This window comes from Hydractinia symbiolongicarpus, chromosome 1, assembly GCF_029227915.1.
Source record: "Hydractinia symbiolongicarpus strain clone_291-10 chromosome 1, HSymV2.1, whole genome shotgun sequence".
Taxonomy (NCBI): domain Eukaryota; kingdom Metazoa; phylum Cnidaria; class Hydrozoa; order Anthoathecata; family Hydractiniidae; genus Hydractinia; species Hydractinia symbiolongicarpus.
The window spans coordinates 25,983,983-25,998,624 of record NC_079875.1 but is presented as its reverse complement, the minus strand read 5'-3'; the positions used below and the strand labels follow the sequence as shown (position 1 = coordinate 25,998,624).

Below are 14,642 nucleotides of genomic sequence, written 5' to 3'. Positions count from 1 at the left end.
AATACGGAGTCATCTTTTTATCTCAGAAAAGAGGCGAACTGCGAACTGCTAAATAAAAGTTTGTAATTACTGTGTTAATTTTGAAAACCACGCCGGCTGGCATGGTCTGCTCTATAATAAATCAATTTAAATGTTAGACCCATCATAACAAAAAAATTCTGGAAACAAAGAAATACTAAAAATGTTTTGATATTAAAAATGTTCGTAGAGTTGAGGCCATTTCATATTAAAGCAATAATGTAAAACGGCCTTTACAAAAATTTGTATTTTCACGTAAAAAAACAGTATTTTCACCTGAAATTTTGCAGAACGACAACACACTAGACCCAAAATATAAAACAGTCTAAGAGATAGATATTTTTTTCGTCATTATATAAAAGATACAGGTTAAAATTGTCTTATCAACAAGCCCTGTTAAAAATACCAGTTTTGTTTATATCTTTGTGAATTAATTTTAGTTTTTTACATATTTACCAAATGTGACTGAATTAAAATACAATGAAATATATTTCTCTTTATAGTGATGGTCACAGGTCAACACGCATAAAATAATGAAACAAGAAAAAGTTAAAGATCAAAATAGCAAAAATGTTAAACAACATGTGACGGACTCGCCTAGTTAACCCTATTCGGTCCGGGGGGGGGGGGAGGGGAATTCCGCCCACCCCCCTGACGGGTTTTTTTAATAACTCCTGATTACTTTGTAATATAGCTATGATACTTACTGAGTTTCAGCATTTATCTATTAGATACCTGCATGCTAATTTTTTAGGTCCCATACCTTTCAGAGGCTTTGATATTGGCCATTACTCGAAACTACCCCTAAAAATCTCTATGAAATCCTTATAATGGGGAAAATATAATAACTCCTGAAAATGTGCTGACGCAAGCAAAAGTTTATTGGCGCCATTTTGTTCCTTTTATGACGTACTATAAGTGTGCCAAGTTTGATTCAATTTGAACAATCCTATGAAAAGTTATTGAGGGGGGGGGGGCGGAATCCGCCCCCCCCCCCTCCCCCCGCCGGTCATAGTATATTCGAAAACCCCGGACCGAATAGGGTTAACTAAGCATTCTTTGAGCATATCAAATTTACTTTCTATCAAACTAAAGCTTAGACGCAAACACATGTCAAGGCAATGCCCTAAAAATCGAATCCACCTTATAGCAAACCTTGAATTATAATCAACCAATTAACACAAAGTTGACGTGGTCACATCTTACCCTCTTAATAATGCAAGAAATAATTATATTTGTTCGGGTGAATATAGCCATGCACGCTCGAAACAAAGGATTTCCTGATATTGACCACGTGAGCAAGGAACAATAGAAAAACCAATCAAAAAGCGCGGTTGAAATTCCGACTGCAGAAAAATTGTTTGTAATTTTTCCCACCTAAGCTATTCTGGTGGTAAAAAAAATTGTCCTGGTTGTCCTGGCTAGTGATGTATATATTTTTATTATTTTATACTACTGCACTTACTGAACAAATTGTGAGTAAAAAAGATCAAGAAAAAATAAGTATGAAGCCTCCAGTTTGCCCGTTCGTTTTGTTGTTAAATGAATATTTGGCGCCATCTCATCATGGTGTTGTAGAAAAGAAACTTAAACATGAAAGAAATATTGTTGTTAGTCATGACTACGATGAAGACTTGTCTTTATTTATATACCGACATAAAAATTTTTGACACCCTGAAATTTTGAAAAGATAACCTCGTTGTCCAGTCTACATAAAGTAATCTGGAAGACCTTGATTCGCCTAATAATGCAATTACTGTAACAGGGTGGCCTCAATAATCATTTTGATTTCGCAAGAACTCTCGTATTTATGTTTTTCTGTTTTTCTTTGTTTCCTCGTTTTCTTGAAGACGCGTTGCAGCTGAACAAGCCAAATTCGTGCAAGTTACCTCATTTTCTGCTATTTATTTATCTCCCATTTTGAAACTTCTCTATTGAGACACTATGTTTCAGTAAAACTTATCGTGTATCAATCTTCAACATATTCTCAAGCATATTAGTCATGTTACTACTTTTGAAAATGTTGCAGAAAGAACGTTATCGTCTATCAGGGCCTTAACTACGTGCTCAAAAATACTATTTTAATATTTTTGTTGTGGATTACATTTGAAAAGTGGTTAAAAATTATATTTTTGGAATGGCACAAATTTATCACATTGTCAACTTTTGTTATTGTTGAGTTATTTTTCTTGCAGAGTGATAAGAGAGAGAGGTAACCATAACATACAAGTTGATTTGCACAATTGTCAATGGCGAAATTGTTTATCTAACGAATAGCACTCAGTAAGTGTATGGTGTAAGTCTTCAAACTAATTTTAGTGAATGCCAGGATGAGACAGAAAAAATATTATTTTTTCATTGAACAAGTTTAAATAAGTCTTTAAAAAAACAAAATAAATTTGATTAAAAAACTTCCGAGCTGAAATCTTTGGGAAAAATAAGGATAGGGCGGCAACGTTGGGAGGCAGTGTGGTGGACATGCGGCCTTTATTAAAATTTATTAAAAGTGCCTTTTCTGTTGACATGGAAAAACTCCTAAAATGACAGGCAATTCAAGGCCATTTTAAAGCGTCTAAAATTTCTTTCATTTATATTGACTAACAGCTTTACTTTTTCCGCAAGTACATCACACTGTTTGACATGTAAAAAACAAAACATAAACAAAAATAAAATTTAATAAAAATATCTGTGTGTACTACCGGATGTGCACGTGACGCACTTATCATTAATGTATTAAAAATAAAAAGATGCCATACTAAAAGGTTATCTTAATGGATTTACAATGATGTGTTAAACCCAGCTGGAATTTTGTTTCTCTATTTATTTTCTGTTCATTGTATTCACAAATTCAATATGTAGAAAATATTAATATATGTTAACGGTTGGGAAAGCAAGTCGTTGCTAGATTTGTTTTGATCAGCACATTCTTTAAACGTTAACCAAGATAGTCATCTCTTTTTTTCTGGCGGACAGAAGCAGAAGTGTGTAAACAAAGTATAAATGGAAAAAAAGCAGTGAGTTTTGTTTATTCATGCTATATATTTTTTTGATTATTTGTTCCACGGCTTCTAAGCTGCTAAGACTTTGAAATAGGCTCCATGTTTGTTTCTCTTTATAATACCGAGACTGGTGAACTACGAATCGGTATAATTCTTGAGTATAGTGATACGGAGACCAATAGTAGGTTTGTGTTGTAAGCCAAAAAATCTAGTTGAACAAGATACAAAACCATCTTCTTTTTTAAATAAATAATTTTGAAATATTATTTTCTATTTAGTTGGTTATGGAGCCAGATTTTCATTTGCCAATACAAAATTTTCCGAACATTGACGATGTTTTATTTCCATTTAAAGTTCTATGAAGATATTTGTTTTCTTTATAAGGAGTTTTAAACTAGCCGAAACTCGTAGATAACTAAACATTATATAGTTGTGTCTATTGATTTTTATGTTTTATAAAAATAAAATGTTTGAAATCGTTTTTGAGTTTTATTTGTTTCTTACTTTCCTAGTTGTTAAAAAAACTTCTTCTACAGCCTTTAAGCCTGTAGAACTTTAAAATACTCTTTTGTCGCCGTTTTTAATACAAAGACCAGTGTATCGAGAAACGGTACCAGTCTAGCATAGCGGTACGGAAATAAATAGTTGTAGAGTGTTGTGGTCAAAACTGTCTTGTTAAACAGGATAAAAAAGCGACGTAAACTTTATTTTTACAAATTATCAATTTGAATTATTATTTTGTTTTGCACATTTTTTCTTGGGTTTAAGGCAATAAATAACAATTTGATAAATTTTCTTATTATTTTGTGTTCAGTCGGTTTGGCTTGTCAACATTTTAGTGATCTTAATTTTTTTAAAACTGGATTTTCTTTTATTTTGAGAAAAAGTATCTATCCCAATTTCGTTTTGAAAAAAAAGGAATTAAATACAAAATATTTTTTATTGATTCTGCTTCATAAAGCAGTGGTTCACAAACTCAAACAAATTTTTAAACTTTTGTGTTGCTTGCCATTTCTTAATAATGTGAACACATGTCGCGCACAAAAAGGTCAAGTACAAACCAATACACTACGTAACGAAAAAAATTATAAAATAAACCACAGTCAAATCTCCTCAATTTTATGACGGATTCCTTTCTGGCCAGCGTTTAAAGTCTGTCAGCGGCATTCCTTACCACACCCACGCAACAAAATAAGCTAACTTGATACCCACAAACGATTTAAAATTCGGGCAAAATGGCGGTGTTGAGTGAATTTACCAAGATCAAAATACGTATAACGGGCTATGCAATTACTTGTGGCGCAAAGTTCAAAATTAACTGTCTTGCTTGATAGCGACAGGCAAATCCCTGATGTTTTTTCCTTGGCTAGTTGATTCTTATTCAGGAAATCCGTTATTTGACCAGTAAACTTTGAATTGAGCAATGATGATAAAACTTATCAGAGTTTTTACCAGATTACGTCATGTGTCAAAAAACACAAAAACAAGCATTTTCGCTGCTGATCTTTGAAACTGTTCTCAAATTTACTTATAGTATCATAATCGCGCTAGTGGTTGTCATTGTCGTCGTAGCTGTCGCCATCACTTTAGGCGTCACACTAAGCAAAGATGACGACGGCGATGGAAGCAATTATGCTGCTGTAAAGGACTATTACACAAATGGTGCTGTCGCAACAGATGCTAAAAACTGTTCAGATGTAGGTTTTATTTATTTCTAAACTTCAATAGCCCTATAAGAAGTATTTTAACATAAAAAAAGAATTCAATACTTTACTTGTTTTTACACGTGTCACTGAATTTCATATTAACCAAACGGTATGCAAATCAGCATAAACTGTTAAACGGGTCTGTGTCTTTAAAGAGGGAAGGGCACTAGAAAGAGGACATGCGGTAATAAACAACAACGAAAAATTAAACAAATGGATGTTCAATATCTTTTAAATATATATTTAATCTTTAATCATTCTTTGGTTTATACTTAGTTAGAAATTACTTTAATTCTTTGTATTTTCAAATGAATGAAACGTTCAAGTTCCTCTCTTGCAACTTGATGAATTGTTGATCTATGAAAAAAAAACGCATTATAGGTTATGAGTAAACAAAACCTTTTGCATTTGGTATATACTTTTAAGGTAGGTTTCCATACGACTGCATTTTCCGCTTGGGCTGAAAAAGCTCGCGAGCTTTTTTCTCTCGGGATTGACGTGAATGGAAATTAATTTCCCGCTTAAGAGAAAACGTGCCTATTCAGATTAAAATGGCTGCCGTAAACAGAAGATATGTTTCATAACAAAATTTAAAATTAATTATAACTTTATGTGGCACCGTGTAAAAAGAAGCAGAACTTGAAAACATAAACAGAAAAGAATGTGGATAAGGAGACTTTTCCAGGAAAGAAGGACCAAAGGGTTGTACAATGTTTTAGTCAGAGGTTTATGATTATTTGATAGTGAATATTTCTTTAAATCGTTTCGAATGACACCAGTAAGATTTGAACAGCTACTCTCTTGGATAGCCCCTGTCATCGTCAAGTCATCTAAAATCAGGGATGTTACAAGTCCTAGCGAGCGTTTATGCATTACATTGTGGTATTTAACTACAGGAGATTCTCAGATTACAATTGGAAGTAGCTATAGAGTCAGCCCTCCAACTGTCTGTCGCATTATACGCGAAACGTGCGAAGCAATATGGGATCAATTGCAGAGTCATGGATTATTAGATGTTCCTGACACAGAAAGCAAGTGGAAAGAGATTCAAAGACCGATGGAACTTTCCACATTGTTTAGGGGCAATAGATGGCAAACATGTAGTAATGCAAGCACCAGCCCGAGGTGGTTCAGACTACTTTAATTACATAGCATAGTGTTGCTTGCTGTGTGCAATGCACGTTACAAATTTACGTTGATAGACATTGGTGATGCAGGGCTTCAAAGAGATGGAGCAAAACAAAAAAAAGCAAAATTGGCCAGGCCATAGAAACAAACTCAATTAATAGACCACCCCCAGATAAAATAAAAGATGCAGGAAATAAGCTATATCCATATGTTTTTGTGGCTGATGATGCCTTTCAATTAAAACCACATATGCTAAAACCATTCGCTCGTGTGGATTCTTGCATTAAAAAGAAAATATTTAACTACCGTTTATCAAGGGCCAGAAGAATAATTGAAAATTGTTTTGGCATATCAGTAGCAAGGTTTCGCATTTTTAGACGTTCCATTATTGCACAGGTTGAAACTGTGAATTTAATAACAAAAGCAGTAGTTGCTCTACACAACTTTTTAATGAAAAGCCAAGAAAACCATGGTAAGTGCAGGTACTGACCACCAGGATTTGTGGATACTGAAAATGGCGCGGACTGACAGCTTGGAAACTATAGGAATGAAACCAATGGATATACTGGCTTTTTACCTATTGGCACTACGCGATCAAACCACTATACGAAAAATGCAAAGGATGTGCGTGAAGATTATAAAGATTATTTTACCACACAAGAAGGAGCTGTAAGTTGGCAGTGGGACTATGTATTCAGAACGATAGACCCAAGTGCAAACCAACAAAATTATTTGCAACTATATATAACTATATACAAAAAAAAAAATATGGAAATATATAACTATGTATAAGAAAAAAAATATGGAAATATATAACTATATACAAGAAAAAAAATATGGAAATATATAACTATATATTTTTTTTGAAATATGAAACTAGATACACACTTTTTATAATGATTATGCTTTTTGGTTTAGTGATTCCTAAAAAATCGACATCTTCGCTCTTAAATTATTTTTAAAGTTATTTTTAGACATGTCTGAAGTAAGGAGAGAAAAGCCAATTAAAGAACCAACATATAACACAAGAAGGTAACCTCTCTTTTATAAAAATATTTACAATAATGTAACTTCTATTATCTAAAAAGTGTGTAATATATATACAAGTAAAAATGTTGAAAATATAAAATATATGTTAAAAAAAGATGTTCTTTTCATCAAACTCCAGCTCAAACAGCAATGTTTGAATTTTAAGCTTAGCAATTTTATTCTTTCGAGCTGCTAATTTTCTTAATGTTGGCACTATACTTTTGGCAAAAAGCATATCTTCGTCGTCTTCTGCATCGTTTGGAAGTAGGGCAGCCCTAGTCGTTGAATTTATGTCCTCCAATGTTTTTAAAAATTGAACGTCCATTTCAGTTGCAGCTTGTACGCGGGGTCTTTTATTACTCTGACTTTGTCGTGGCTTCTTTGGAATAGGTTCAATACAGCTACTAGTACTATCCAAGTTTTCTTCTTCATCATTTTACGAAAGGCTTGAACTAGGGGTCATCATGCCATCACTTATGATTGGTGAAGGTGGGGACAGAAACATTACTAGAAGTCTCTTTATTCGTGACTTTGTCTTGTACGAACTGCAACTGTGAGAAATATTTACATTTCGGCAATGTATGTGCTGTTGCACCAGATCGTGTCAATTCTGCACGCCTTACCAAGCATCGCTTTAGGTTATCACGCAGGTTTTTCCACTGCGCTTTCAGGAATTCAACTAAAATAAATAAATCTTTAAGTTTATCTAGATAGTTTTATTGAAAAACAGCATTTAAAAAAATAGCTAGCTAACCTAATGCAGTAATTGTTGATAAATTGTTCTATGTCTGCTTAGGGTTTATATTGAGTATTCAATGTACGATAATACTCTAACCTGGTTTTCCGAACTTTGTTGCCAGTTGTTGCCATGCTATCTTTCTTATGTTTTGGTCATGGTGTGACCTGGTTGAAGTATTCCATAAGCATGGGAAACCTTCCATCTCGTTTATGAAGATTTCAACGTCATAATTGGCCACAGTGTTTTCTCCTGTTACTTGTGAGAAGTCAGTTACAATATCATCCTCATCTTGTCGTGATGACTGTTGATTCTGTTGTTGTATCCTGATTGATCCTGTTCGTAAATTTATCAAATTTTAACCTCTGGTTACAAAGTCGTTGCTTCGTCTCTGTACATCCTCGTTCACTATATCTCCTTCTTCTGCTATACTGGCTTCGTTAGTTTGTGGGCGATTATAAAATTGAGCCTATCGAGTTAAGTTTTTCTTGTGAGCTTTCAAGAGTACGTCTCTCTGCCATCTTGATATTTCCTTGAGCTTGTTATGAAAAGGAATTGCGCCAAAATTTATTTCACTAAAAGGATTACGCAATGTTTACATTTTTCTTAAATTTCATTGGCCGAAAAGCTTGAGAGAAATACGCGCTGAAAAATTTGAATGAGTTAAACTTTTTCAGAGTAGCTGGGGAGCATCTTTTTACGTCGGGTCAGCGGTCATTCTACTTCATTGCACATGCTTGTGGAAAAAGCTCTTGAGATTTTTCCGCTCGAGCGGAAAATGCAGTCGTATGTAAACCTACCTTCTTCTAATGTTGCTGTCTATTCTTCACATCATAGCCGCAACATTAGTTCAAAAAACTCTCACTAATGCATTAAATGCAATTATTTTTAACAATCGTATATAATTCATAACGTCAACCTGCATGCCACATAACATATCTCTTAAGATTGGTTTGGAAATGTTAAAAGCAGGAGGGCATGCTGTAGATGCTGCTATTGCAAGTTTAATTTGCGTAGGAGTGGTAAATCTGCACTCTACTGGAATCAGTGGTGGAGGTTTTATGACGCTGTACGATAAAGCAAAGAAGAAAACTACAGTGTTTGACTATAGAGAAACTGGTCCAGCTGGCTTACATGCAAACTCTTATGCTCATGACAAAAACGCCGCAAAAGTAGGTATGTACATAGTAATTTAACTTTATTCAGGTCGGTTTTGTGGCCGGTTTACCCTTGAGAAATGACCATGACAACAGAAGTTGTTTAAAAAAAAAGCTTTCCTGAAGGCAACTGAAACTTACAAAAGTCGCAATATTTAATTCATGCATCTTTTCAACAAAAATTTCAGAGCGACAGATTTAAAAAACTTTTAATTTTAGCACTTTTAAGTAACATAAACTTCATACCATTTCAGTGCTCACAATTTTGCTCCTGATAAAGATCTTCCAGCTTAATTTTTTTTAACTTCCGGGTATTTTTGTAAGCATGTCCAAATCTTTCAAATTATAAGTACAGAAATAACTCTGGTCAGCAAGTTCTGTAAAACGCTCTGTATACACATATAACTTTACCTTTTTTGTGGGCCTTGTGTGAGACCCTATTTAATCGTCTGTTAATGATACCTATACATCAAACAACATCGCTACAAACACTTGAAAAAAAGGATAAAAAGCTCTGTAAACACATATGACTGAAAAATTTGTTGTTTTTTAGAATAGCGGTTTCTTCTGGAATAATTTGGTCCACAAAAACGACGTTTTCTTTCTGTTTTTTGGCTTCAAAGTCTGACGTTGTTATAACACTAAAAGCTATATTGCACAACCCTCAGAATTTTATTTTAAGGTGGATTAGCAGTCGGCGTTCCTGGAGAGATCAGAGGTTTAAAGTTAGTTCATGAAAGGTATGGAAAATTACCTTGGTCTCAATTATTTGAACCATCAATCAAGCTGGCTGAAAAAGGTATCACGGTCGGAAAGCACATGGCTTCGAAATTATCAAGTTCTACAAAGAAAGCAATCATGGCGGATCCTGGATTGAAGTAAGAGACGACATATTTATATTTAGAAAAAAGTACCAGAAATTTCTGGGCAAGCTGCTTCGAAATTTTAGTGTGCTTTGTCTTACGTCAAAATTCTAATCAAAACCGACTTTTTACCTGCAATGTTATAGGGGACTAAAAAAGTGGAGGAGAAGCATTTACATAATTTCGGATTTAGTTTCTGGTTGTTACCATGTTAACATGCTCTATTTTGACTATAGTATTTCACTTGCCAATTGGGAAAATATATCAAGATATATCCTAGATATATCAGAGTACCCTGGGCAGCAAGTGTTTACTCCTAAAGATTACTCTACTTCAGTTCAGGGATTATACCCACATCGTACCCAAGACCAAACATTTTTCCAATGTCTGAAAAGTTCTACGATAATAACTTTAGATTTAGAACCCATAAAAACGTTTATCTAGCTTAGTACAATATTCTTCAATTGAATAAAGTTAATTGCATATGAAAGAGCTTGAAGGGGTGTCTAGGAATTTGAATATTTTTTTAAAATTCTTGATTTGTTTTTAAGAAGATTCACTAACTATGCATGATGTCATAAGTATGCTCTGCGAGAGTGTTGTATGTAACATTTCTGACAAGCCATATACAGTTAAAAAAATTCTGGCCGTTCACTTTGACGCGTTTCAAACATAATTATACTCAATGTTAAATCATGACGTCATAATTTTGCATAATTAGTGCAACTTTTAAGACAAATGTCTCGATAAAGGCTTTTCAAAAAAATAAAAATATTTCTAGAGAACTTTAAAAGTTATTTCATATTTGCTCAACTTGATTTTTTGCAGGAGGTAACCTTTAAAGCCAACTAGGCTTCTCCCACACTTAGCTCGTTCTGTAAGAAGTACTGTTGGCAAATATCGAAGCGTGAAAGAATTCAACGCCTGTAAACTTATGCTGTATTAAGTATCAAAAATAGAGTTTCTATTATTAAAAGCTGCATCATTTGAGGACGAAGAATAAAGAACTTGGCAACTAAGGTTAATTGAGGTTGTTACAATCTCATTCCAAAGTTGTTGTTTCTCAGTTATAACCTCTTTGAAGCTTCCGAAATATAAATCTTAAAATGAATAATTTTATCAATTTTTGGTGAATAAATAATTATGTGGAAGTTCAGCTATCAATTCGAGCATGCGCGAAATAAATAACTGGCAAGCTATAATTAGTTACCTGTATACTCCAAATACCGACAAATCAGTAGACCATTAACAAAAAAGGGATATAAACTCATTCCAGAAGTTACACAAAAATTTCCGGATCTAAATTGTTCAGAAAAACTTTCATTGCATGACATTGCCTAAAGAATGAGGGTACGTTATCTTCTAAACATTCTCTGTATTTTTATTACCCGTACTCTCTTATATTAAAGTAGAATTTTATTCAAAATAGTAACCGAATTGCAAATTTGGGGCAAAGGTACACATAATGGTGACCGTAATATGTAACACGGGCGAACCGTGTTTTTTTTAGAGAAATTCTAGTAAAAGAAGATGGTACTTTCAAAAAGGCGGGAGATATTATTGTTAACAAGAAATACGCTGATACACTCCGAATACTTAAAGACTATCCAGAAGATCTTTACACAGGAAATATCTCGAAGTCATTTTTAAGTGATGTCAACAGCAATAATGGTAACATGACGGCGGACGATCTGAAAAATTACAAAGTTTTAGAGAAAGTACCTATAACCACAACATTGAATGGTTTGACACTTCATACAACTCCTTTACCAGGAGGTGGTTCTGTTTTAATACACATCTTAAATATGGTAAAAGGTATGATTTTATTATTTATTTATCGGTTGTGTATTACGGCATTGCTAAATAAAACAACAACAAAACTTTTTAACGTTTGCGACTACGAGAAAAGGGATTTCTTTTAATTCATCAGAGTATCCAGTCTGGTTACCTGAGTAAATAAGATAAAAAACTCCTTGCAACTTTCTGTTTTCTCATCTTAAAATGTGATCGCGTCAATGTAGTAAAATATGGCTTACACAAGAATTAACGATATGTTGCAAAAAGCATCAATTTTCAACTTTCATTGCACTCTCCAGGTTACAGCTTGGTTTGTGTAACTGTTTGTGAGGTTAAAAAAATAACAACTGTGCCTGTAACCTCTAATAAAACATCGTAAGGTCAAAGGAAAAAATTAATAGGAGACAGACAATAGCAACTAACTGCGGTGTTTCTTTTTCCTAGTGCCAAAGTGTATTAGTTTGGTTCCATTTCCTTACGCTTTCATAGGCTACAAGTTCAACGCATCATATTTGGACACAGTCGATGAGAAAGTGTTAACATATCACAGAATTGTGGAAAGTTTCAAATTTAGCTATTCGAAACGTCCACATCTTGGTGATCCCAATAAAGTACCTGTTGAAAATAAAACCGAATTTGATAAAGTAAACATTCAGTTGATTTTATACATATTTTTGCGGTGGAAGTTTTTATTTTCATTCCTTAAACAAATATATCCCATTTTTAACTTCTACTCTCCTATTCAATAAAAGTATAATCGCGTGCGTTGTATTTTAGATGAAAGAAGACATAATAAGTCTAGCGAAAGCTGAAATGAATCGTATGAAAGTGAATGACACTTCCACGCAAAAAAATAGTTATTACGATCAATTCTTTACGACAACTGAAGACGATGGTACTACACATGTTTCAGTGATTGATAAAGATGGGAATGCTGTATCAGCTACGGATACGATCAATTTTGCGTATGTCTTTTTTATTTAAATTTTTGTTTAATCTCTTGATGCCTAAACCCGCATAGTTTGTAGAAATTTCAATTTACATTTCTCAAGAAATGCGGTTCTTACCATTAACTTGATTCTTTTAAATTTAGACAACGATAAATAATCTTCTTAAGTATTATTTACAAATGGCTCACTAATTATTCGTCTGTTTTTATGAATTTTCAGCAGGCATTCAAGTTTTTTTTTTAATTTTATTTTAAAAAAACTTGATTTTGTCACATTGCATTTTTACGTGCCACCTGCTACTTTAACATGCAATAAAGTAATCTTCACATCCAGTGAAACAATCGTGATTTTTTATCTGTATGTCTTGATCGATATTAATAATGTTATACTTCACTTTAGTAAAAACTCACTTTTTTCATTGCTTGAATAGCATAGTTAAAGTTCCTCCTTCCTAGGTTTGGCGCAAAATTTCGATCAATGAAAACTGGTATTATATACAACAACGAACTAGCTGATTTTTTCTTAAACTCCACTTACGGTGATAAATATCCAACGCCGTTATATAATGCTCCCGGTGCTGGACGCCGACCTCTTTCATCGACCTGTCCGTCAATTTTAGTTGATAAAGATGGAAATGTTGTGATGGTGGTTGGTGGTTCGGGAGGTACCAGGATAACACTTTCTACCGCTTGGGTAAGAGTTTAGTAAATAGCAATTATATTTCTATACAAGAAGCATAACTTCCATTTATAAAACCTCCTTACAATTTAAATTGAGTTATAAGAGTTAAAAGCGCGTCCACACGCAGTTTTGCGGCAAAGCATAAAGTATTATTAATTAGCGCTATATTATTACTCAGTGTCCTTCCAAAGAGGTCTTTAGTTAAGCGAATTTATCTGGAAGAAATAATGAGATAAGAAGTGTCTAAATCTTAGGTTGTAGTCATCGAAAAGTTTTTAATTGCATTGCTTGCTGTCATAACTTTCTTTTTAACATTCTAACTCCTTTTTTAGGTTATCATCAAGAAGTTGATGTTTTCGTACAATCTAACTTCGGCTGTGGAAGATGCTCGTCCGCAACACGCATTTTTTCCAGAATACATTCGAAATGAAAAAGGGTACCTCCTCTCCGACGATATTGTGGAGGGATTGAAAAAAAAGAATCACAGAATTCTACAATCCAGTCTTAATGCTATAGTTCAAGGTATATATGTTGACGGTGGAAAAATTTACGCGAAATCTGATCCCAGAAAAGAAGGTGTGGCAGCTGGATATTAATTTCGTGCACGAATACAATGTTACCATATTTAATGAAAGTTAGAAAATATGTTCACAACATTCTAATTATAATTCTACATTAATAACACAAACACCGAACCAGCGACATAAGAGACTGAGAAACAGATTTTTTATTTTTTTATAAGTTTTAAATAATTACACGTCTTATAAATCTTAAATATTTTACTTGATATTGCATTTATGGCCTGTATAATGCAATGTGCAGCCTTGTCTCGCGGTGAAGTAGGAAGCGTGAAATTAAGACTTTCGCGTCTAGTTTTATTCGGGAAACGTTTTGAATAAAAAGTGGCAGAAAATCAAGAGTGAAACGCAAAATTTTGACTCTATGGATTATTTTTATGGTATTCCAGGGAGTTAGGACTTCTATAGAACACCGAAAACATTTCAGCGGAACAATTTCTAGTAGTGAGAATTTTAATAGATGACACAGGTCTGTTAAGCGCTTGATTGATTAGCAGAACAATATAGCTAGTAGGTGAAATAAATGTTCTTTTTCTTCAATATGTTTTGATCTTCTTTAACAACTGACAACTAAATTTCAAACTGTATTTTTGGTATTTTTTATTCAACGCCACAAAAACCTGATTATTCTGAAGAAATATCTAAAATACTATACATAACAGGGACATATAAAATGAAATCAAGTCGCTCTTAGGCGCAAAAAAAGTGTAATAAATCTTTACCATATGGAAGTAAATTGTAGTCGAAACAAAAGAAAGCCTAAATCAACGGGGGATTCGTCATCAGACTTAAACTACCTAACTTTAAACAGAAAGACCACAACTGAAACCATAAATCTGCTAATCGAGAAGACGAAATGTTACTACAACCTTCCATTCTTCACAAGACATAAAAAGAACGAGTTTTACATTTTTTTCGGAATGAGTTATAATACCCACTACCATCGTGCAGTCACTGAATATGGTCGCCACAAGCCGGAAAGTGGGTCGACGTTTTTTAA

General features: G+C 33.6%; 1 protein-coding gene across 1 annotated transcript; it reads left to right on the top strand.

The window, feature by feature from the left end:
* Window positions 1–2,220: 2,220 nt before the first annotated feature.
* LOC130648374 (glutathione hydrolase 1 proenzyme-like) lies at window positions 2,221–14,229 on the top strand. Its single transcript, XM_057454418.1, has 9 exons — window positions 2,221–3,032; window positions 4,552–4,714; window positions 8,564–8,792; window positions 9,456–9,651; window positions 11,147–11,451; window positions 11,923–12,077; window positions 12,211–12,398; window positions 12,839–13,076; window positions 13,397–14,229. Exons 1-9 carry the CDS (start codon window positions 3,019–3,021, stop codon window positions 13,658–13,660), a joined length of 1,752 nt encoding a protein of 583 aa, XP_057310401.1. The 5' UTR covers window positions 2,221–3,018; the 3' UTR covers window positions 13,661–14,229.
* The last annotated feature ends 413 nt before the right edge of the window (window positions 14,230–14,642 follow it).

What these genes read in the sequence shown, in the direction of transcription:
- LOC130648374 (XM_057454418.1), top strand. An exon ending in ATGGCGGATCCTGGATTGAA is followed by an intron (nt 9,652 to 11,146) that starts GTAAGAGACGAC and finishes TGTTTTTTTTAG; the next exon opens with AGAAATTCTAGTAAAAGAAG. An exon ending in ACGGATACGATCAATTTTGC is followed by an intron (nt 12,399 to 12,838) that starts GTATGTCTTTTT and finishes CCTCCTTCCTAG; the next exon opens with GTTTGGCGCAAAATTTCGAT.